The sequence below is a fragment of the Oryctolagus cuniculus genome, chromosome 1 (assembly GCF_051225735.1).
Source record: "Oryctolagus cuniculus isolate XC-2025 breed Fujian yellow rabbit chromosome 1, ASM5122573v1, whole genome shotgun sequence".
NCBI lineage: Eukaryota > Metazoa > Chordata > Mammalia > Lagomorpha > Leporidae > Oryctolagus > Oryctolagus cuniculus.
This window is the reverse complement of record NC_142867.1, coordinates 235,512,883-235,536,224: the sequence shown is the minus strand read 5'-3', so window position 1 is coordinate 235,536,224 and position 23,342 is coordinate 235,512,883. Positions and strand designations below refer to the sequence as shown.

The following is a 23,342-nucleotide window of genomic DNA, read 5'->3' as shown; positions in this document are numbered from 1 at the left end:
GCCCCCAGCTAGGCGTGGGGCCTGCTCCCTGGACTCGGCGTTGGGGCGCCAGCACCAGCAGGTGGCGCCGGGCCCTCCTGCGCCTACACCCAGGAAGGTCTCCCGTTGCTGGGAGATGAAGAACCTAACTGTAAACAGGGCAGGAGCCCCGTCATTTCATGGGTGACACACGCCCGAGATCAAACCGGGCGGGGCCGCGGGGCGGGGACGGCGTGGCAAGTTGGCACTGGGCCGGCGGCGGGGGCAGGGTGGCTCGTGGGGGAGGTGACGTGGATGGCGCGGAGCAGGTGTCAGAGAAATGAACGGAAAGGGAGGCACCGGCCGGCGAGGAGCCCAGGAAGCAGGGAGGCCGGCGGCGGCCAGCCCCCAGGGTCGGGAGTTTGCGTGCCTGTCCCGGCGCTGGGGGCACACAGAAGGCGGTGGTGGGCTCAGGGGGCTGTTCGTGCAGGGGGTGACCTCTGAGAGACACTGCCTGACTCGGGGGGCGGTATAGCCAAACTTGGCTGCTGCACCTGGCGGGGTTGGCCAGGTCCTCTCAGAGCACCCAGCAGGGCTGGGTGCCCGGGGTGGGCACTCACAAGGACGGTGTGAGATGAGCCAGTGTGCAGCTGGGTGCACCCCTGAGGCCGCCTGGCCCTCCCAGCTGGCCACTGCTGGATGCCCGGTCCATGGGCCTCACCTGGGCTGCTCTGTGCGGGGTCACGGGGTACAGGGAACACAGGGGCAGGGGGCGGAGCAGGCTGGGACATGGGCAACAGTGTGGCAGCCCTGCCATCGCTGCCCCCCTCAGTCCCCACCACACACAGCAGAGTCCCTCCAGGGTGTCTGGTAATGACCGCCGGCCCCTGTGCCCACCCTCATGTCTGCCTGGCACTCTGCGGGGCGGTGCCACGGCCACGCTCGCTTACGGGAGGGGAAACTGAGGCACGGAAGGGCGGCCAGGAGCAAGCTAGGTCGTGGCAGGCCTGGCAGAAGCACACCCCTGTGTGCAGGACAGGCTGGAAAGGGCCAGGCGCAGAGACTGGGGTCAGATTCCTTCCAGTTATAGTGAACTCCGGGCGGGCGGGGTTGGGCCGGGCGGGGCTGGGCAGGGCAGGCCTGGAAGGCCTGGAGGTGGTGGTTAGCAGAGGGAGCGGAGACACAGACAGAGCTAACGAGCCCCTGGCTTCCGCACCCTCTCTAATGAAGACCTTGGACTCTGGTCTCTGCCTGCGCTCAGGTTCTGGGGTTTTGAGCCTGAGTGTTGTCTGGGTGGATCCCTGCAGGGGTAGGGGCTGAGCTTACGAATCCCTCCCCCCTGCCCTGCTGACGGCTAAGCCGTGAGCAGGTGCAGGGGAAGCCCCGCGGGCCCCAGAAGAAGGGGGCGTTCCCATGGCAACCAGCAGCCGTTGCTTGGCAACCACAGGTCCCCAAAATACTTGGCGGTAGGAAGGCGCCGGGCTCGGGGCTGGGTGTGGACCTTGCTTGCTCCTGTCCTGCTCACGGTTGATGACACAAGACCCCCACCCCCCTGATGAGACCCAGAACCCCTGCTCCCTGGGTCCACTCCCTCTGCCTCACCCCATCCTGCCAGACACCTGTCTCTTAGCAATGGAGGCCGTTTCCTGGATACCTGAGTGACCGTTGGCAGTGACAGAATGCCAGAAGATACAGGGTCAGGCACCTCCGGTGGGCCGCTCCCGGCTTTGCCCCACCCTCCCCTGCGGCCACAGGTTCCCTGGGCCTGGGCCGGGAGGGCAGGCAGGGGTGCAGGGGCGGGCAGAGCCCTGGGCCTGGGCCGGGAGGGCAGGCAGGGGTGCAGGGGCGGGCAGAGCCCTGGGCCTGGGCCTGGAGGCAGGCAGGGGTGCAGGGGCGGGCAGAGCCCTGGGCCTGGGCCGGGAGGGCAGGCAGGGGCGCTGGGGCGGGCAGAGCCCTGGGCCTGGGCCGGGAGGCAGGCAGGGGTGCAGGGGCGGGCAGAGCCCTGGGCCTGGGCCGGGAGGGCAGGCAGGGGTGCAGGGGCGGGCAGAGCCCTGGGCCTGGGCCTGGAGGCAGGCAGGGGCGCTGGGGCGGGCAGAGCCCTGGGCCTGGGCCGGGAGGCAGGCAGGGGTGCAGGGGCGGGCAGAGCCCTGGGCCTGGGCCGGGAGGGCAGGCAGGGGTGCAGGGGCGGGCAGAGCCCTGGGCCTGGGCCGGGAGGGCAGGCAGGGGTGCAGGGGCGGGCAGAGCCCTGGGCCTGGGCCGGGAGGGCAGGCAGGGGTGCAGGGCGGGCAGAGCCCTGGGCCTGGGCCGGGAGGGCAGGCAGGGGTGCAGGGGCGGGCAGAGCCCTGGGCCTGGGCCGGGAGGCAGGCAGGGGCGCTGGGGCGGGCAGAGCCCAGCAGGCTCTGGTTCTGGCCAACCCTGAGACTGAGCAGTTTATGACCCGAGCATGTCGCTTCTCGCGGGCCTCGGTTTCCCTGTCTGGACCCCATGGACCCACCTGTCTATGTGTCCCCCGTTCCCTGCAGAAGCATCGCCTTGTGAGTGATGTCACCCACGGGGGCCTGGGGGCAGGAGGGTGAGGGGTCAGGACCAGGCCCTCAGGGCGTCAGGTGAGACAGGTGGTGGGGCTTGAGCCGCGGGCGCTGGAGCAGAACAGCTGTGTTTGTGCGGAGCCCAGCTCTGTTCTGCATCCTGGTTGGGGGTGGGTGGGACCCGGTGGGAGCCCTGGTGTTCTGGGAGTGGAAGGAGAGGTGGGACATGGTCAGCCTCCCCCAGGAGGCATTTCCAGGCTCCCTGGGGGTCCCCCCACCCCGCCCCAGGAGCCATGGCAGGAAGCTGTCTGACCTTGATCCTGCGCTTGCTTTGTAACCTTGACCTCAACCCCCTTGAGCCTCCCTCTCCCGAGGTGTGCGCCCCCGCCCTCCCCCTGCAGAGTCCTGTGTGCCTGTGGAGGGCAGCAGCGGCGGGGGGGGGGGGGGGGGGGAGGGGGGGGTCCCAACCAGTCCTGATCCCGTTCCACTGTGCCCTGTGAGCATGGTGTAAACAATGCCCCCCCCGGGGGGGAGGGTCTCAAACTGGCCCAGATACTGCACAGCCACTGCCTGCATTCGTGCTGGACGCCCCTCCCCGGAGCAGGCAGGCGCAGGAGGTGAGCCCCCAGCCCCAGCTGGCCAGGAAGGGGGCTGTGCAGGCCCTGGCAGCTCTAGGGAACAAAGGTGGGAGGGGCGGGCCCCACCCTCCCTGCAGGGACGCCTCCCACCCCCACCCCAGGCACTCCTGGTCTCCTGGCGCTGCCTGGCTGTTCTGGGGCAGGATCAGAGCACATGGGGCCAGTCCCCACCGCACCCCAGCCCCCCTTCTCTCCTCTGGATGTGGGTCTCCTGGGGAGAGCAGGGACCCATCCCTGAGATGCCCGGTGTGACCTTTGTGTCCAGTTGAGAGAAGGGACCCTTGGCCAGTGAGTGGCCTCAAGTCTGTCTAGGGACTTCCCCCACCTCGGCCATCCTTAGGACCCCATACTGACCCTAGGCCTCTGTCCCAGGATGGGGTGGGGGTGGGGGTCACACCTTCCCCTATACAACCATGGAGCTCAAGTCTGGCAGGCTGAGAACGTGGGGGAGGGGAGGGCTTTGCCTCCTTGGGGCTGCGCCCACGGAACCCTCTGCAAAGGGAGTCTTGCACCCACCCCACCCCTGCTGGGCCGTGGCTGGAGGGAGGGAGCCCAGCCCTGATCATCTCGGTCACCTGTCACCTGTCACCTGTGGGCAGCACCTGGGAGGTCTGGGCTACCTAGAGGTCAAGGGGGAGAAGACAGCCCTGGCTTGGAGCTGGAGGGCCCAGGTGGGGTCCCTAACCCTTCCCACCGAAGCTTCCTCCCTGAGGCCGCGTCCCAGGCCTGTGACCCTGCAGCCGCTCAGGGCTAGAGTCCCAGGGTGTGGCTGTCCCCCTGGCTCCAGGCCCTGAGTGGCCAGGGAGGTGACCGCTTCAGGAAGGACTGAGCTGCCAGCACCGCCTGCCCGGTCCCCCCCTCCCCCCCGGCAGTGGACGCTTGGAATTCTTCGGGATTCCACAAGGACTTTCCTTCCCAGCCGCTGGGGCAGGAAATCCCTGCGCGAGCCCTGCCAGGAACAGGCACCGGGCAGAGGCAGGCGTGCGGGCCCGGAGGGAGCGAGCTCGCCGGGTCACTCGCAGAGAAGGTCGCCCAGCCGGGGCCTCGGCCTGCGGGGGCGGGGCCCGCTTCTCGGAGCATCTCCCCGCGTCGGAGCGAATCTGAGTGACCTCATGCGTGTGGAGTGCGTGTGCCTGGGCGCTGGCTGCTTTTCCAAAAGCTCACGGGAGCCCGGATTGGAAGTAGGAGTTTGTTCTGGTGCACGTAGATTGCCGTCCGTACGCAGTTTTCGCGTAGTACGTTATTTTTTCCAAGAGATTGCTGTGCACCGAAATAAACTCTGCTTTTGGTTCTGTGTTTCTAGGAACTTCCGTATGTCAGAGACACGTGTGGTCACGTGTGGAGGCGAAGCAGGTGGTGACAAGGCATTGTGTGCACGCGTGTGTATAGGCACGTGTGTGCGCATGTGTGTGCTTGCATTTTTAAGTGTTCTTAAGCACCAGGCCCAAGACTTGACCATGAGGAGTCATAGGTGTTCACAGCCCAGTGGCTCAGCCTCCGCCAGTTTTCTCATCTGTGTGATGGGCTCATAGCCGAGGTAGCTGTTAGGTGCTCAGCACAGTACACGGAGTGGCACAGAGGCCTGAGCTGCTCTTGGAGGCTCCGGACCAGGGAGGGCTCCCTGCGCCCCCTTCTCAGGCATCCCAGGTGTGCTGAGACCCTTGAACTTTGCCCTCTGGGGGAGAAACCAAGCAGGGAGCAGGGCCCGGGGCTGGACGAGGGGCAGTGGCTGGCGGGAGGGCGGCACGAGGCCGTGCCACGCGGCCCCAGGGCCCTGGAGACCTGAGGCATTGCCTGCCCGGCCTGGGGGAGCCTCCTGCCGGACAAGCACCGTGGGAACGAGGGCAGCGAGCTCCGGCCCCACCGCGCTGGCGGCCAGCTGGGGGCCTCTGAAAGGGCAGCCCAGCTTCCCAGGCCCTCGGCCCCCTCGGGCAGCCGGCGGGCTGGTGGCAGCCGGGCACACGGTGTCCCTGGCACAGCAGCAGCCTCCCACCCACAAGGGCCCGTTTGTCCTAACTCCTCTGGCCCCAGAGCGCCGGGTGACCAGGCCTGCTGGGCACAGGGGCGTGACTGTGGGCTCGGCCCCCAGCCCCCAGCCTCTCCAGGCCCCAGCCGGGCCTCGGGTTGGGGGGGGGCTTCTTTGCCCAGGCAGAGCCACGCGGGGGCAGGGAGCAGCCTCTACTTACCTGATGAGCAGAAACCCATTGCCCAAGACCTCCTCCTGGCCCGGTGTTAGGAGGGGAAAGGCGCTGGGTTGAGCCAGAGCCGGTCTTGACCACTGCCGCCTCTGCCCAGCGTCCCAGGCGGGCTGCCGCCTCTTGTCAGCCCCGCACTCTGGAAGGCACTGGGGTGGGAGCCAGGTGGGCAGCAGCGGCCTCGTCCTCCCCCGCCTTTCCCCGTGCCGCCGGCTTCTCTCCGGCCTCATCGCTCCCCCAGGAATCTTCCCTGCTCCTGTTCCTCCCACGAGGAACTCGGAACACTCAGGGGCCCGGGAAGCTTGGAGCTGGAGGAGCCAAGTGTCCGTCCCCTTGTCCACCCAGGAGTTCGCGGGGAGCCCGCCAGGTGCCGGTGCCGGTGCCAGTGCCGGTGTGTGTCAGGGACACCTGTCCTCCGCTCTCCCTCCCAGTTTTGGATTTTTAAAAAATATTTGTTTATTTGAAAGGCACAGCGACAGAGAGGGAGGGAGGGAGAGAGGTCTTCCGTCTGCTGCTTTATTTCCTAAATGGCCACAACAGCCAGGGCCGGGCCAGGCTGCAGCCAGGAGCCAGGAGCTCCATCTGGGCCTTGGGCCGTCTTCTGGGGCTTCCCAGGCGCATTAGCAGGGAGTGGGATTGGAAGTGGAGCAGCCAGGACTTGAACTGGTGCCCACAGGGGTCGCTGGCGTGACAGGCGGCAGCTTAACCACAACGCCGGCCCCATCCCTCCCAGCTTTAAAAAGAGGGAAGAGCCGCCCCAGGTAGAACCCCAGTGCTGGGGCGCGTGTGATGGGGTGCGTGTGCTGGGGTGTGTGTGATGGGGTGCGTGTGCTGGGGTGTGTGTGCTCAGGTGTGTGTGCTGGGGTGTGTGTGCTGGGGTGCATGTGCTGAGGGTGTGCGAGTGCTGGGGTGTGTATGCTCAGGTGTGTGTGCTGGGGGTGTGTGCTGGTGTGCGTGTGCTGGGGTGTGTGTGTGTTGGGGTGCATGTGTGTCGGGGTGTGTGTGCTGGGGGGGTGTATGCTCAGGTGTGTGTGTGTTGGGGTGCGTGTGTGCTGGGGTGCGTGTGCTGGGGTGTGTGTGCTGGGGCATGTGTGTGCTGGTGTGTGTATGCTCAGGTGTGTGTGTGTTGGGGTGCATACGTGGTGGGGTGCGTGTGTGCTGGGGTGCGTGTGTGCTGGGGTGTGTGCACGCACGTGTGTGCACAGTCCACCCTGACCTGTCAGCAGCCGGGTGGGGAGGGGTGAGCAGGCCACGTGTGGGGCTGAGAGCCTCATTGGGTGGGGGGCCGGCGGGGGGGCCGCGTGGATCCCAGGCGGGAGGGACTGCTTTTCCACCTCCCTCCGGGTCCTCACCTGCCCCTCCCTCCGGCTCCTGCCTGTTTAAACCTGCAGCAGCCCCTCCGTGCCGGCCGCCTCTGTCGCATTCTCACCCCCAAACGCACGCCGATGCATTGTACCGGCTACACCGGGGGAACCGGGGATGGGCTGTGTTCGTTCGCTGCTGTGTCGCGCGTTTGCAGGGTGCCTGGGGCCTCCCGTGGGGGTGCTGCGGCTGTGCCCCCTCTGGTCCCGGAAGCCTCTGGGGCAGTTTGACGTGGCCCGAACACTGGTTACGTTTTGCAAAAGTCTGTCAGCGGTGTGAATTAAACAGGAGGGCTGAGAGCAGGCCGGGCCGCACCGGCAGACCGACTTTCTGAACGTGGGGCGCGCGCCAGGCCCTGTGCTCAGGGCTTCCCACGCAGAAGGCCCTGTTCTCTCGCCGTCGCCTCAGTGAATGGCCGGGCCCCAGGCTGGCTGAGGGGGGGAACCTGCCCCGGAAGCTGCCCCGCCTCACCCAGCGTCCCCAGACAGCAGTGACAGGCCCAGAGCCTTCCACCCAAGCCCCGCTCCCAGCTGCCGCGGTGTCGGGGTGGGCCCGCCGGGGGAGGGGGCCCTGTCTTCTGCTGCCCGTGCCCTTGGCACTGCGGGATCTTGCTGGGCCCGAAGCCAGCGGGAGCGGCGGGGGCAGGGCCCGGGCTCTCAGGCACCCGCTTCTTGGCAGTCACGTGACTCAGTGGGAGCGGGGCCGGCAGGCAGCCCACGCTGGGGAGCCTTGCAGTAGGTGCACGGGCCCGCTCCGAGTTCCTGTTCCGAGGGGAAGCCTCTGCTGTCCTGCCTCCCCTGCCCCCGGCAGCCAGCTTCCCCACGCCCGGCAGGTGCATCCTGTGGCTCCCCCATTCCCGGGGCTGCCCGGGGCTCCCCGGCCTCAAGCTCTGGCCCTCACTCCCTCCGCCACGACCACCAGCAGGAGATTGTCCCACCTGGAGGAGGGCGCTGAGGGTGAGACCACCCTGCACTCTCTGGGGAAAGCTGGGGTTTGCAGGGGGAACGGACGCGGGGAAGCCCTCCCTGCTCCTCTGTGTGGCCCCGGGGCTGTCCTTGAGCTCGCAAACCCCGTGACGTCCACACTGCCTCGTCGGGGAATGGTGCGCCCCGGTTAGGCGCTGGTTTGGGGGCAGTGGTGACCGGGGACGTGGGAGTCAGACCCTTGAGCCTCAGATGGGGGACAGAGCTCCCAGCCCGGCGACAGGGACCCAGCAACACCACATGGTTCTGTGCTGTGTGTCTTTAACACACCGCAGAGCAGAGTGCCTGGGGCCAGACAGGCTGGGCCGCGCCTGACCTTGGCCCTGACACTCTGTGGGCCTCCGGGTCGTGACCTTGGCCTCATGGTCTGCCCGATGCGCTATGGGAAAGTGCATTGCCACCCGAGGATGCTCAAGATGGCCACTGCAGGCTCTCGGGGACACGGGGACGTCAGGACCACTCTGCCTCTCAGGCGTAGACAGGCGTGGGCTGTAGTGCCCGGCCTGGGAGTCTCACAGCCAGAGCTGAATGGGGAAGGGTCCCGGGCCTGGAAGCCCCCAGGGCGTGGCTGTGTGAGGCTGGATGATGGGCCTCGGTTCCCGGGCGGCCTGGGTCAGAGGTCGGCGGGCTGCAGGGAAGTGGGCCGGGCCTCGGGTTCCCGGGCAGGATGTTGTGCTGAGAGAACAGTGAGCAGAGGAGTCACCACTCTGGCTCTGAGTCACAGCACCTAGCTACAGCACCCCAGTGTTTATAAACAATGGGCCAGGGCCCGTGAGAGGCCCCCGCCCAGCCACCCGCAGCCCGGGAGCCGTGCGGAGCAGGGGCGCGTGGCAGGCCGTGTGACCTGGGTGTCCCGGGCTGCTCTGAGCGTCACACACAGTGGGTGCACAGCTCTGGGCCGCGGGGGAGGCGGCGCAGGCGGGGCTCCCCTAGCTGTCCTGGAGCCCAGCCCCCGGCGCCCTGGCTCTGCCCGTTCCAGGCGGTGACAGCGATGTGGTGCATCGTGTGGCGACTCCAGGCCGGCCGGGAACAAAGGCCCGGCTTTCCCCAGAGCTGGGGGGCGGGGCGGGCAGGGCGGGCAGCCCGGACCACGTGGGCCGCAGGCGGGGTGGGTGCTCCCGCCTCTCCCTTCCCGCGGCCCCGCCTCCTCTGGGCTCCCCAGCCTTCCCACCCCCTCAGTGCCTGACTACGAGGTAGGAGCCCGGATTAGGCCCGGCAGGAGGTCGGGAGTTGGGGCAGCCGTGCTTGGGAAGCTGGGTAGGAGGGGGCGTGGGACAGCACGGGGTGATGCTGGGAGGTGCCAGCCCCGCACACACACCGACCACCTGCTTCCCTGCACTGCTCTGTGCTGTAAGCAGAGCCCCAGCCAGCCCCGCCCGCGGCCACCCCTGCGTACCGCCCCCACCCCCGCCCGCGGCCGCCCCTGCGTAACAGCACAAGTCATGCGTGAGAGATCCCCTCTGCCCCGGGGGTCCCCACGGCGCCCGCACCATGTGACCCAGCGGTTGGCCACGCAGGGTGACAGACTGGGGAAAGCGTGGGCACCCCAGGACGGTCTCCCTCCTCGGATCCCCGCTGACGCCAGGGCCTGCCTCACTGGGCCCCCCCTGTCTGGACAGGGCCTCTGTCCCTTCCCAACCCAACACCTAGCAGGGGCCCGGCTGGGAGCCCCGTCTGCAGGGCGGGGAGTGGACCAGAACCTGGGTCCCCCGGTGCCCTGCACCCCCTTCCTCTGTTTGCTTTTGCAACATCTCTCCCACGATTCGGTTACAAGGCCGTGCCGTGAGCGCTGGGCAGACCCCTGACTGCCGTCCGGGGCTTGATGCCTGGTGTGGGGTCAGCTGTGTGGGCTCCACTCATTTGCCAAGCACCAGTGGGGACAAGCTGGGATGGGGTTGGGGGAGGGACAGCCCTTGGCTGCACCAGCGCTTGTCTGCTGAGTGTAGCCACGAGCCGAGCTCATGCTGAGTCCTTGCTAGATCTGCCAGTGCTCTCCTGCCCATTTTACAGGCGAGCAAACTGAGGCTTAGAGGTGCTGTCACTGGGTTCCAGAGGACGTGGCTCCTTGGTAGCCACTGTTTCCCAGAGGTTAGGATTGAGCGGCAGCCTATGCAGGAGGCCAGAGATGGCTTCTGACCCCCAGTGGACAGGGCCCTCAGAGCCGGGCGCGGAGTGGGCAATGCTGCTGCGTTAATGAGCGTGACGTGCTCCCAGGCCGGGGACGCTCATGCAGGAGGCCGAGGTGGCGGCCGCAGCAGCAGGAAGGCCAGGGTCAAGGCTGCAGTGGCTAGGAGGAGCCCGGGGGCCAGTGGGGACCTAGCTTCCCGTCCGGCGGGATTGGGGTCGGAGGAGGCGCCTCCGCCAGGCCCACCTTCCGTCCCGGAGACTCCTCACCTCCTGGGTGTCTCTGAAAAATTTCTCCTGCAGGAGGCCGCTGGTACGAGTTCAAGGTCGCGAGCTCTGGGGGAGTCGAGGGGAGCGGTTAGGAGGGCAAGAGTGGATTTGAGTTTGAAGACCCCTGTATGATCCTCCGTCCCCCACCCCTTCCGTGACAGGTCAGGAAATGGAGGCCCGGGGAGGCAGTGCCCAGTGGGGACAGGAGCCTGGCTGCTTTAGGCTCTGAGTCTCCTGTTCAGCCAGGTCCCCTGCACCCCACAGAGCCCCCGAGGGGGATGTGAGGTTGTCGGTCAGAGGGGGCGGCGGGGACTACTGGGGTGGGGGCTGCGGAGCCCCTGCCTCCGGGGATGCGTGTGCCCAGCCCAGCGCCCTCCGGTCACCGTCCGGCCTGGACTTTGCCCTGAGACTGCTGGGCTTTGGGCTCGGGCCTCTGAACACCAGGGGAGGGGGGTGTAGGCTTTGTCAGTTGCTGGCCCGGCGGGGCCTGGAGTCCCCCTACCCCCAGAGATCCTGGGCAGCACCCCGTGCTCTCCAGGACACGGTCTTGGTGGCTTTGTACTCATTTATTTTTAAGGTTTCTTTATTTTAATTTTATTAGAGATAGAGACTTGCTGTCCACTTGTTGGTTCACTCCCCAAATGCCCACAACATCCAGGGCTGGGCCAGGCTAAAGCCGGGAGCCTGGAGCTCCATCCGGGTCTCTGACGTGGGTGACAGGCCCCAAGCACTTGTGCCATCTGCTGCCTCCCAGGGTGTTAGCAGGAAGTAGAGCAGCTGGGACGTGAACCAGGCACTGCCGTGCGGGTGCCCCTGTCCCAGGCTGCACACAGTGAGACCTCGGGCCTGTTTTTCCTTATTCCCTGTGTCCAGTGGGCACGTTGGCCTGGCTGAACGGCTTCCTAAGTCTGGCATGCAGCAGAATGGGAAACCTGGGGACAAGCCAGCACCTTGGTGTTGTTTCTAAAACAGATTTATTTGAAGGTCAGAGTTAGAGGGGGACAGACAGACAGGTAGGGAGAGCGTCCATCTGCTGGTTCGCTCCCCAGATGGCCACACAGCCAGGACCGAGCCAGGAGCTTCGTCTGGGTCCCCACGTGGGCGGATGAAAGGGTGATAATGGGGCTGGTATTTTATTTATTTATTTATTTATTTTTGCTACCCTACTCGGTGAGATGAACTGTTGGTGACCCCAGCTTGACCCTCTACCGGGCCGTCGGGGCTGGGGTACTCTGAGGTCCGCCTGGCTGGAAAGGCTGCCAGAGTGGGCGGTGGAACCCCTACCCCTGCCCAGGCCCCTGGGTCTGCCCCTGCACCTGCTCAGCTCTGGCCAGGGCTACAGGGCTGGGGCCTGGGGGTCAGAGGGGATGGCTGGCCCCTCCCAGCTAGGAACAGCTCCAGCCAGAGCCCCCCACGACAGCTGGGGCAAGCACCTTGCCATTTGGCAGGCCGATGGCCTCACACAGGCGGGAATTCCTGGCCCTGCCCGTCACGGGGGCAGGTATGACAGCCACGCTGGTGACAGCAGGCCCAGGCACTCCGGCGCTCAACTCCATCAGAGCAGGCAGGCAACGGCACACAGGCCAGGGCCTTGGGAGCCCACTCTCCCATCGGGCTCCTGCCCCACCATGGCCCGGGAAGCAGACCAAGCCTGCCCGGGGCCTGCTGTGCCCAGGGGGAGGAAGAGCTCCGTGTTCCTGGCCTGCGTCTCCGTGGTGACTGCCCGGCGTCGCGCCCTGGCCCGCCAGGCGGCCCCCCGAGGCCCACCCCCCTGGCCAGCCCCTCTGCCTGCGCAGGCCGCCGAGGTAAGTTCCCAGGGCAGCCGTGCCTCCGCGGGGGAGCCTGGGCACGTTTCTTCCCGGGCATCCCGCCTCCTTCCTTGTCAGAACTGGTCGAAGGAGTTTGGCTGGAAAACGTTGGGGAATCTCCGTCTCCCGTCCCAGGCGTGAGTGAGGAGGCTGGGGCCGCCGTGCCGGGGCTGCCGCGGGCGCCCACTCTGGCTGGCCTCTCCGCCCGCCCCGGCCCCGGTGAGTTGGGGCTGTGAGCGTCTGTGCGTGCTGGTGTCTCGGATTTCCAAGGCCTCGGGTGCCTTATTTCGTCCTCTGTTCTAAGCCTGGTTTTACTGTCATTGTCCCCATTGACTGCTGGGGGCGCCGAGGCGCAGGGTGGTGAGCCTGGGAAAGACAGTGGAGGCTGGGACTTGAATTCCAGTGGCCACCGGGGGCACCCCAGGACCCTCTGCACTGGCTGTTTGCCGTAATTTTTAAAAATTTTTAATTCTTTTATGGTTTTAGTATTTATTTTGATAAGAGTGACAGAGGGAGAGCTTACCTCCCTCTGCTGGTCCACTCCCCAAATGCCAACCACGGCCAGGGTGGGGCCAGGCCAAAGCCAGGAGCCTGGACTCCCTCCAGGTCTCCCTCGTGGGTGGCAGGGGCCGCAAGCCGTCGCCTACTGCCTCCCAGGGTGCGCGTTAGCTGGACTGAAACAGAGGAGGGACGCAGTCCCAGGCCTCGCAAGCAGCAGCCCGGCCGCTGTGCCGTGAGGCTGGTGCCCTCGCCCTTGCCGAGGGTTTCAGAGGGGCACGGCTGGCAGCTGGCTGCCCACCCACCAGGAGAAAGGAGCCAGCGGGCGGCGATGCTGGACCCCGGGCGTCTCGCAGGCGAGGCGGCGTCTCCCACCCAGCGCCGTGCCGGGCCGCCCGTTTCTCCCTGGGTCTCTCCGAGGCCTCCCAGTCTCACCTCTGCCGTCCTCTGCCTTCAGGGCTCAATTTCCAAGCTCCCGTGGGTCCCCCAGGCTGGCGCGCTTGTGGAATGGGTGGTCCTGGGGTGTCGGGCAGTCGTGAAAACGGCCCCAGTTCCCTGTCTGCGGCCCCGGAGCCCTTGTCCATGTGGCCGCAGGCCTTGGTGCACCTTGTCCTGATGCCCTGGGACAGGAAGTTTAGGGTCAGGATGAGGTCACTTCCCTCCGCTCACTGTGGCCTCCCAGAGGCCTTCACGCCTCATGTCCCCCTCCTGCCCTGCTCTGCTTTCTTGGCATCAGCAGTGGTGCGGGGGGAGGCACGGGGCAGGCGGGGCTGCGCCAGGCCCTCTCTCCAGCGCAGGAGCCCGGCCAGCCCAGGTGTGTCACTGCCTGCTGAGCCGTGTGCTCATCAGCCCACAGGGGGCCACCCCAGGGCTCAGGCGGGCCAGGAATGGTGACAGCTGTGCCGGGAAATGGCCCAGGGGCGTGGACAGGCCACGCCCTCAAGGTGGCCTCCCCAGGCTCTGAATATAGAGCACAACAGAGTGACCACCGGGGAGAGGCCTGACCCTGACCCACATCTGCCCACCCAGCTGCTGGTCCAGCTTGGAGGGGGTGATGGCCGAGGGCTGTGGCCGCTCAGATGTTGTCTTGTGCCGGTTCCCACTCTTTGAGCTGCATCGGCGCCTGGGCCCAGACCCCATCCCTGGGACCCGGCCCAACGGCAGGCCTGGGTCCTGACTTGGACATGGGCGGAGCCGCACTGTGAACCGTGTCTCGTGCCCCCTGACAGAGACTGGTGGGGGATGGGCCACGTGGCCAGCTTGTGAACCAGACCCGGAGAGCCGAAGGCCGGAGGCTCCGGGCGGGTCTGTGGGTGCCGGGCTGGACGTGGGACAGGGGCCACCCGAGCAGCTGATCTGAGGCCTGAGGACAGTTGGGGAGCCAGGAGGAGGCTCTGAGGAGGCGCGAGCACCCCGGCTGCCGTGCGTCTGGGGGACCAGTGATGGCAGGGGGTCAGGGAGAGAAGGGGCCTTGGGGATCTGGCCTGAGGACACCTTTCCCCAAGCCGGAGGTGGGGGGGGGTTGCCTGTGACTAATCGACCCATAGGTACCCGCCCCGACCCCAGGCGACCCATAGGTACCCGCCCCGACCCCAGGCGACACGGCGCTCCGGCAGCTTCCGCCTGGCCTCTCGGCCTCTCGCTGTCCCATGCGGGAATGCAGACCGCGTGTGGTCAGGGCAGCAGCATTTCCAGAAGCGGAAACGTGGATTTTCATATTAAAGTCACCTGACCTTTCCCTGCTGGCTCAGACATTTAAAAACACCTCACCGGCCAAAGAAAACACGCGTGTGGCCGGGCGGGCCTGGTTCTGGGCTCTGGTTGTGTCTTTCACAGGCCATCTGCCAGCAGCCTCCGACCGGCCGTGCTGGCCCTGGAGGAAGGGGTGGGGGGTGGAGATGCGCTCCCCGGGGCAGGTCGGGGGCCCGGAGGAGGGGGAGCAGGGCTCCTCTGCCCCTCCCCTCCTTTTTTTTTTTTTTTTTTGACAGGCTGAGTGGACAGTGAGAGAGAGACAGAGAGAAAGGTCTTCCTTTGCCGTTGGTTCACCCTCCAATGGCCGCCGCGGCGAAGGAAGGAGCCAGGTGCTTCTCCTGGTCTCCCATGGGGTGCAGGGCCCAAGCACTTGGGCCATCCTCCACTGCACTCCCTGGCCACAGCAGAGAGCTGGCCTGGAAGAGGGGCAACCGGGACAGAATCCGGTGCCCCGACCGGGACTAGAACCCGGTGTGCCGGCGCTGCAAGGCAGAGGATTAGCCTAGTGAGCTGCGGCGCCGGCCTCCTCTGCCCCTCCTAGCACCAGGGTTCCCCTCGGCCTTGATCTTCAGACTCCCCAAGGTCACAGCAGCCCGCGGCCTCCAACTGCCCCTGCAGCGGGGGGTCCCCAGCCCCTCGTGGTAGGGATGCCACGCGTGACCCCTTCTCATGGAGCGAGGAACGCGGGAAGCGGCCAACCTGGGCCCTCCTGCTGGAGACTGAGGGAGGGGCGCTGAGTCTCAAGCCACGCCCTCTTCTTTGATGGACATTTCTCCTGTGGATAATTGCAGACAGACACAAAAGGAGGAAAAACGGCAGTAAGGGCCCCCAGCTTCACGGCCGTCATCGGCACAGAGCCGCGCTCTGCCCCAGGACCCGCCTTTCCCCTGTGTGCAGGAATCCCAAGGACGTCCCACCCACTGATAGCCCCGTGGGCAACTCTAACAGTACCCAGAATGCCAGTGCTGGGCCTCAGACAGCGCTAACGTCCTCGCCCACCCCGTACCCTGCACACACAGGGGTCCTCTCGTGGCTCCCCCTCCACTTTCTCGGTCACCCTGGTCCAAAAACACGGTGCGGAAAATTCCAGAAATAAGCAATTCTTGGGTTCTAAATTGTGCACCTGCCCGAGCAGCCCGATGACGTCATGCGCTGTCCTGCCCTGTACCCCAGGACAGGGCTCATCTCCTCCTCCCGCGTCTTGGTTATCCGATGGACTGCCCACGGTGCTTGTGTGCAGGGTTCGGCATCCCACGGGGGTCTCGGGCCGGATGCCCCACAGATCGCCTCCATCTTTCCCCTTGGGCTGTCTGTGGGGGTCCCACAGTCTGGGGTCTGCGATTCCCCGAGGCTCGTTCAGAGCACGGCCCAGGCTGGATGTGGCTTTGTTTTCCGGTGCACGCACTTGGCGAACAGCAGCCGCAGGGGGCACATGCGGGCCTGGTCCCTCTCTTTGGGGCTGGCCTCGCCCCTGGTAAGGGTCTGCCCGCAGCCCGCGGGGAGGATGAGGAGGGAGGACTGGTGGTGAGACCCCAGGGGAGGCGCAGCCTGGTTGCTGCCTGTGTCCGGGTCACGCCCCTTCTGGAGGTCGGGGGCTTCCCTAGGCTGACTCATTCACGTCCCCTGTACAAGGAGAGACCCCTGCCACGCAGGTGAGGTGGCGTGACGTGCCCGAGGGAAGGAGGGCACCACGGAGTTGGGCTTTGCTGGGCTCCAGGAGTGTGTGTGCAGCCAGAGCAGGGAGCAGGCCCTACCGGGAGAGGGGACGGGGCAGCCATGCATGGGGCGGGCAGACAAGGCAGAGGGGAACTGACAGACCCCAGCCGGAGGGGCTGGTTAAGTAAGGCGGGACCCCGCACCCCTGCCCAGCGGATGACATCTGGGTGGTCAGGCCTGTCCAGCCTCTGCGCCCACGGTCTGTGCCTCCAGGGCCCACCCCCTGGGGAAAGAGATAACGAGTGGAGAAAGGACATGAAGGCGGACAGGTGCTGCCCCGGGAGAAGGGATGGGAGTGTGGGGAGGTGCCCGAAACAGCCCCCAGGGCCCCCCCAAGCCAAGCTGCCTGTGTTTTGCTGTGTTGTATAAACAAGCACTACTTGTTGACAAAAACCCTTATCTCAGAATTTGGAGAATTTGGAGAAGTAAAATAAAGCACCACCCAGAAATAGGCACCTGAACTTTGCGACGGGCACAGAGGCCTCTGGTTCTGCACGCCGGCGCTCACCGCAGCAGAAACCGGGGACCTGGGCCTGGGCACCGGGAGGTGCAGGGGTCCCGCCCCTCATTCTCAGATGGAGCAGGGTGGGGCGGGCCTGGGGAGGTTGGGGCACATGCACAGACTGCGCGGACCTTCCCCGGGCCCACGGCTGAGCTGGGGCAGGCCGGGCAGTGGGCTGGGTGTGGGGAAGGGCCCCACTCATTCTCAAGTCACCCCAAGTGCTGGCAGCCTCCAGGTTCCCTAGCGGGGGCTCCCGGCCCGTCCTGCTGGGCCCTCAGCAGCCTCACTCCCGCCCTGAAGCCGTGGATGGTCAGGCCCCAGCAGGTCCAGCTGGCCAGTGTGGGGCCGGTGCTAGCCCTGCCTTTGTGCCTCCTGGGCTCGCCCTCATGGGTGGACACCTGCAGGCCCCAACCCCAGGGAACCCCCACCTGCCCTCGGCCTGCCTTCAGCCCCGAGGCCCTGGAGCTCAAAGGGGGCCCGGCAGGGCCGTTCCTGGGAACGGGTGGGGCCCCTCGTACCCCCAGCCCCACACTTCGGGTTCCACGCGGTCACGCAGGGTCACCTCCCCCACCCAGGGGCGAGCACTCTGCGTCCGTTCCCTCGCGCTGTCCAGGGGTCAGCTAGAGGAAGCAGCAGGCTCCCCAGGGTTAAGAACCTGGGCAAGGCCACAGGGCCAGGCAGGGGCTTCGGTGGAGAGGGGGTCTGACGCCAGGGCGGCCTCAGCACGCGTGGCGCGGGGCTCCCCTCGCGGCCACGCCGCCGGCACCCGCGCACCCGCTGCTCCCGCTGCCCCCCACCCGGGGCCCTCTGCTGCGCGCGCGCACGACGCAGGCTCTCGGGCGGCCCCGAGCGGCGTGCGCGCGCACCCGCCGGCCCCGCCCCGGCCTGACCTCAGCGGGGGCCGGGCCGCGGGCGCAGAGCGCAGGCACTCGGGCGGCCCCGAGCGGCGGGAGGGCGTGCGCGCGCACGCGCTGCCGGCCCCGCCCCTCCGCCGCCGGCCCCGCCCCCGGCCTGACCTCAGCGGGGGCCGGGCCGCGGGCGCAGCGCGCAGGCACTTGAGAGGCCGGAGGGCGGGCGCGCGCACGCGCCGCCGGCCCCGCCCCTCCGCCGCCGGCCCCGGCCCCGCCCCCGGCCTGACCTCAGCGGGGGCCGGGCCGCGGGCGCAGCGCGCAGGCACTCGAGCGGCGGGAGGGCGGGCGCGCGCACGCGCCGCCGGCCCCGCCCCTCCGCCGCCGGCCCCGCCCCTCCGCCGCCGGCCCCGCCCCCGGCCTGACCTCAGCGGGGGCCGGGCCGCGGGCGCAGAGCGCAGGCAGCGCCGAGCCGCGCGGGCCGCCCCGGGACCGCGGCCCGGCCGGCCGGCCGCCCGCCCCCGCCGCGAGCCGTCCATGGTGCAGCGCATGTGGGCCGAGGCGGGCGGCGCCGAGCCGCTGTTTCCGGGCTCCCGGCGGAGCCGCAGCGTGTGGGACGCCGTGCGCCTGGAGGTGGGCGGCCCCGACAGCTGCCCGGTGGTGCTGCACAGCTTCACGCAGCTCGACCCGGACCTGCCGCGCCTGGAGGTGGGTGAGCGGGGAGGGCCGGCCGCGTCCCGCACAGCCGGGGCGCGGGGGCTGGGCGCGGGGCTGGGTTTCCGTCCCAGTGCCTGCTCGTCGCCGAGGCCAGGCAGACCCTCCCCCGCGGCGCCGTCCGGGTGTCTCAGGCCTGCGACCTCCGCGCCCACAGGGCGGGGCTCTGCTGCTCCCAGTGGGGTGGGGGTCGGGAGGCCGGACCCGCACCGAGGCTGTGACGCGGACCACATGATTAGGGCGGCAGAGCCCTGGACTGGTCAGAGGTGAGCGGCACCCCAGCTCTCCCAGGACGGCCGTTGACAGCGGTGACCAGGCAGGCGCCAGGGCTGGGGGCCTCCAGCATGGCGGGGTGGGGTGGGGGGTCGGGTGTCCAGGTCGTGACTCAGTTCTGCTTGATCAGAAAATTCTCATGATTGGGGAGGTCTCAGAGGAGGGGGGCGCGTGCCTGTCACAGGGGAGGTGGGGCCTCCAGGGTGCCCCGGGGAAGGGGCGTCCAGCCTGACCGTGCACCTGACCCCGTGCAGTGGGATCCCCCAGCTCCTGACTCCCCTCTGCCTGGGCCATCCGTGGGTGGGGGTGCTCAGGGCTGGACCAAAGCCTCAACAGTGACACCTCCCCCCCACCCACCCGGGAGGCCTTGGAGACCCTTCCTCACTGCAGGTCCTGGTGCCCGGTAACTGCTGGCAGTTGTCAGCTGGGTCTTGTGCCTGTGCGTCTCAGGGCCTGGATATAAAGGGTGTTTTTCCGCCCAGCTTGGTAGGGGAATCTCAGACCATTTCCTCCTGGGCCTGGCGGGCGGCCGGACCAGGCCTGTTTTCTTCGACCCCCATCCACCCAGGGCTGCCTTGCTGATTGGCGGCCGGAGCAGGACCCCCGGGAGCGTGGGGGGTGGGCGGCCTGACACCAGCCCGCGTTCATCTGGCTCTCATTATGTCTGGCAGCGCCTCGGGCTTTGTGCTCTGTGTGCTCGCTGGGGCTGGGCAGCGCCTCGCCGGCCGTGTCCGTCCGCAGCCCCTAGGAGCCCAGGCAGCCGCCAAGATGAGCCCCCCCTGCCCGGCGTCTGCCCCCCGTCCCTCACCGCTCAGCGCCAGCCGGTGCCTGCCGCTCAGAAATCAAAGGGGAAGCTTCTGGCCCGGGCAGGAAAGCCAGGGTCCTGGCAGGAGAGGAGGCCACAGCCGGAAAGCAAACACAATGACCATTTAGCAGGGCCTGGGAGAGGGGGTGGGGAAGTCCCTGTCCCTCCTGCCAGTGCGCGGGCACACACACACACACCGTCCTGGGGCTGGTTTCCTGGTGCCGCTCGCTTGCCTGACACTCGTGGTCCCTGTCCTGTCTGGAAACCCCCAGCACGGTTTGCTTCCCTCCCCCGTCCCCATTTCCCCAGCAAAGCCTCCGCCCAGCGCTTCCCCCCGGCCCCGGGTGCCAGATGTCCTTGCACGCCTGGCCATCCGCCTGTCCACACCGCTGCCCCCCGCCCGGCCAGGGGAGCTCTCGGGCCGCAGGCACCACCGCCCCCTCATTCTGTCTGGCCTGGAGCAGCCCGGAGAGCAGCTGCCAACCCCACCTTCTAGGAAAAGGAGGCAGAGAGGTGAGGTCCCTGGTGCACAGGCACACACACGCAGCATAGACACACGCAACACACACGCACACATACACAGCACGTACACACAGCACGCACACATACGCAGCATGGACTTGGATGGGGCTGGGTTCTCTCTGGGGCTCCTGCTGTGTGCGGGGGCCAGGCCCAGGCAGCCCAGAAACCCCGAGGGAGAGTGAGGGGTGCTTCCGGCCCAGGGGAAGGCAAAATCGCTCTGGCCAGAGGTGGCTGGGGGGAGCTTCCAGGGGGATGCAGGCCCCTGGCTGGACCCCCAGGTCGGACCTCACAGCGCGTGGGAGCCCCACGTGTGTTGGGGGCGTCGTTTGCAAGGCCTGTGTCTCCCTGGGGTCAGGATTATTAATAAACCGTCTGACACGTGAAACAATGCAGCCTCTAGAGGTGTGTTAGTTTGCAGGGTCACGAGCTGGTCCGTGGCAGAGACTGGACCAGACCCAGGCTGACGGCGGGGCCTGAGGGCAGTGAGGGGCGGGAAGTCAGGGGGCGTCTCCCCGGCCTGCTGCCTCCCTCCCACCTGTCTGCTCTCCTGGTCTCGCTGTGTGGGAGCCTGAGGTTTAACCCCAGGGCACATCAGTACCTGTGACACTGGCAGCCCACAGGCCTGGCCTCAGGGGCCTGCATGTGTGTGTGCACGTGTGTGTGGCTGCAGTCTTCCAAGACGGCTTCCTGGCTGCCAAGGGCAGCCCCCAGGAGCCACAGGGCCCTCGGGTTCATGAGAGGACCGACGGTCACCTGCCAGACCCTCGGGTTCACAGGGGCCCCAGGAGGAGGGGGGACAGCTGGTGGCTGCTGGGTCCTCGTGACTTTTCTGGGTGGGCCGCCTGTGTGCTGGGAGGCGCCCAGGGCTGGTTCTGGAGCAGGGGGAGGTGGCAGGGACGGCTCTGGGAGGTGGGAGATCGCTCGCAGGCGGGACTGGGGCGCCAGGCCATTGAGAAGGGGGTCTGGTCAGTGTGACCCTGACTCTGCCCAGACAGCCCAGGGCTGGCCCACGGGGGCTGCCAGCCGCTCCCCCAGTGGCTCCTGCCCCCCTCTGCGCTGTGGCTGCCTTGTCCCAGGGCTGGGCCACCCACCGTGTGGGCTCAGAAGCACCGTGTTCCCAGCCTGCTCCCATGAGGCGCTCCTGGACCTAGCGCAGGAGAGAGAAGCGGAGCTTACAGACCCCGATCTCCGCGTGGCAGCCCCCCAGGACTGCTCACCGAATGTGGCGCTTCCTGTCCTCCGCGGGGACTCCCTCGGCCCCTCCGTAGCCCTAGCCCTGCCCCCACGCCGGGCCTCAGTGTCCTCATCTGTACAGTGGACGCGGTGCCAGCTCCCTCCCAGGTTCTGATGGAAGACCTAGTGAGCCAGACGGCCTAACAGGAAGCTGGACAGGCAGTAGCCCAGCCTTACGAGTACCCGCGCCCTGCGCTCTGGCTGCAGCGCCCGGCCCCGCCCACGTGGTGCTTCCAGGACATGGCCACAAACGGCCCCCTAGAGCTGCAGGTGCCAGAGGTCTGGCCGTGCTGTGTGACCCCAGGAAGTCCTTCCTGGCTGTGGCCCTTCCCCGTGTCTGTGCAGCAGGGATCCGGCGTCTCCCCCAAAGCTGCATCGGAGGCAGGTGTGTCTCTGCAGGCCAGGGTTCAAAGCCCCGCCCTGGCTCCCGCCCTGGGCTGTGCCCTCCCTCACCTGTCAGCTGTTACGTTTGGGGGACCAGTGACCTGGGACCAGGAAGTGCTCGCCCGGGCTGGACGCCATGGTTGGAGTTGCTGTTGAGTATGGGCCTTCAACTGGCTCCACCCTGCGCCCTCTCAGGGCCAGGCCAGGCCACACCCCCTCTCAGGCCTTCCCCACCTGCCTGGCCGTCAGGAGCAGGGCTGCGGGAGGTCAGGGCCAGTGGCCAGTAGCGGGCAGTGCTGGCTTCCAGAGGAGATGGGCCAGCACAGGGGTCCCCAGCTCCTCTTCCTGGGGTCACGGAGCTCCCTGGCTGCCATGGAAACCGGGCCCCAGGGTAGCTCCTGACTGAGGCTGCTCCCCCGCCCCGCCAGTGCAGGGCTGACCCCGTGCTGCTGGGGTCCCGCCTGCTGTGCCAAGGCCCAGGTGTCCAGTTAGGGGCCGGCCTGGGGGTGGGAGGAACCTGGAAGCCCCGTGTTCTCCTGCCCCTCCCTTGGGGTCTCTGAGTCTGGGAGCTGGGGCTGAGCAGGTCGGGGTTTCTCCCCTGGACATGGACTCTACTGGACCCCTCCCCGGGCGTCCGTCTCTGGCTGTGGAGTCGGGGGCACGGGCAGCAGCCGTGGACTCAGTGGCTGGGGGTGGGCGGCCGTCTCTGCCCTGGCTCCCATCCCGGCTCCTGCAGTGGCGTAGAGGGTGGGTTTCCAGGGCCTGCCCCCACCCCAGCCGCCCGTGGGTCTCAGGCAGGTTTCGTGAGGCTTACCTGCTCCTCCTGGCGCTGTGGGCAGGCATTGCCCACGCCACCACCATCAGGCCCCAGGGCCAGGCCCGAGCAGCGTGTCCTATGTCGCCCTCCACATCACCTATAGGGAGAGCGACTGCTACCCCCGTTCCCACTCTGAGGCTGCCAGAGCTGGGAGAGACGGGGCCCTAAGGCAGGCCTCACGCTAAGAGCCGCAGGGTGCTGGCCGGCCAGAGCTCGGGGTGATCTCAGGTGCGTGGAAGCCGCCCGCACCTGCCCACGCGGGTGGGCTGAGCCTCTCGGTGCGCAGGCCTGGGACAGCTGGACACAGAGGAGCCCATGGACGGCTCAGCCCCTCTCCACGACGGCCCTCGGCCAGGGCTCCTATGGGGGAGTCAGACTGCGGCTGGGGGCCCCCGGGGTCCTCAGGGAGCTGGACCAGAGGGGCAGTGAGGATGGGAGAAGGCGCCGCTGTGGCAGGTGCAGATGTGAACCCCTGCTGGGGACCTCCTCCCTGCCCCATCTGGGACTCCCGGCAGCGACCCAGGGGACAGCAGGGCCCACAGCGCACACACACACACACCCCCTGCACTGACCCAGGGGTGTTCAGAGGCTCAGATGCCCACTGTGGGGCCGTGCCCCGAGGACACAGCCGCCGTGTGGCATTCCTTTCCCGCAGCAGGCAGCTTAGAGCCGCTGGACGCCTGCCCTCTGGCGCAGGCGATTTCTCAGCATCAGCTGTTTACCAGGCCGGCCCTGCCCCGCCCCCGCGGCCTCCCCAGCCCCGCCGGCCTGGTCCCCAGGGACTCAGTGCGCTGCCTCCGTGCCCTTCCTGCTGTGCCCTGGGCTAACGGAGGGTGGCCTGCCGGGGGCAGGGCCCGGCTGCCGGCTGCTTCCCGGTTCTGTCCCCAGGACAGGGGTCGCAGCAGGGGACAAAGCCCCCCACCCTGTTCTGCAAGACAGACTGAGAGACCCTGGGAGTGAATAGGGCGTCCGTCTTCCTCCCACTGCTGTCACGTGAAGCACCCACGGAGGACGGGGTTAACCCCCATCTGCTCCACGGGGCGCCGATTCCCCTCTCCCGTCCCAGGCGTGTGTGGCTCTCGCACTGGCCTGTACCCCCCCCCAACCCCGGCTGGCAGAGAGGGCCCCTTGGGGCGGTGGGAAGGCTGAGGGGTCACGTGATACCACGCAGGGATGGCCAGCTGCTGGCTGGGCTGCCGTCCGTCAGGCCCGCCTCCGTTTAGGCTTGCTCAGGGAACAGGGACGCACAGGGATCCCCCGGGGTGGACACAACGCTGGACCCCCAGAGGGTTAAAGTCCAGGGGCCTGGGGCAGGTGGGTCTGCGCAGCCTCCCACTCCCCGATCTCTGTCTGAGCCGAGATCCCAGTGAGAGGAGGGGAGTGGCGGGGAGAGGCCCCCAGCTGACCTGAGG

At 67.7% G+C, this 23,342-nt stretch overlaps 1 protein-coding gene across 7 annotated transcripts in view; it reads left to right on the top strand.

The window, feature by feature from the left end:
- RALGDS (ral guanine nucleotide dissociation stimulator) overlaps nt 1–23,342 on the top strand; it is a 38,719-nt gene that overhangs the window by 3,593 nt on the left and 11,784 nt on the right. For 3 of the 7 annotated variants that reach the window (XR_016226438.1, XM_070066638.2, XM_070066632.2), the window contains exon 1: nt 11,672–11,863. The exons of 2 other annotated variants lie outside the window; for them this stretch is intronic. Coding sequence is in view for 4 of the 5 variants with exons in the window: in XM_070066638.2 (XP_069922739.1) it covers nt 11,687–11,863 (177 nt within the window). In the remaining variant the exon portion in view is untranslated. Of the gene's footprint in view, nt 1–11,671; nt 11,864–17,627; nt 17,891–23,342 lie in introns of those variants that run through there. 2 more of the 7 variants (XM_070066639.2, XM_070066633.2) reach the window with 1 other exon arrangement.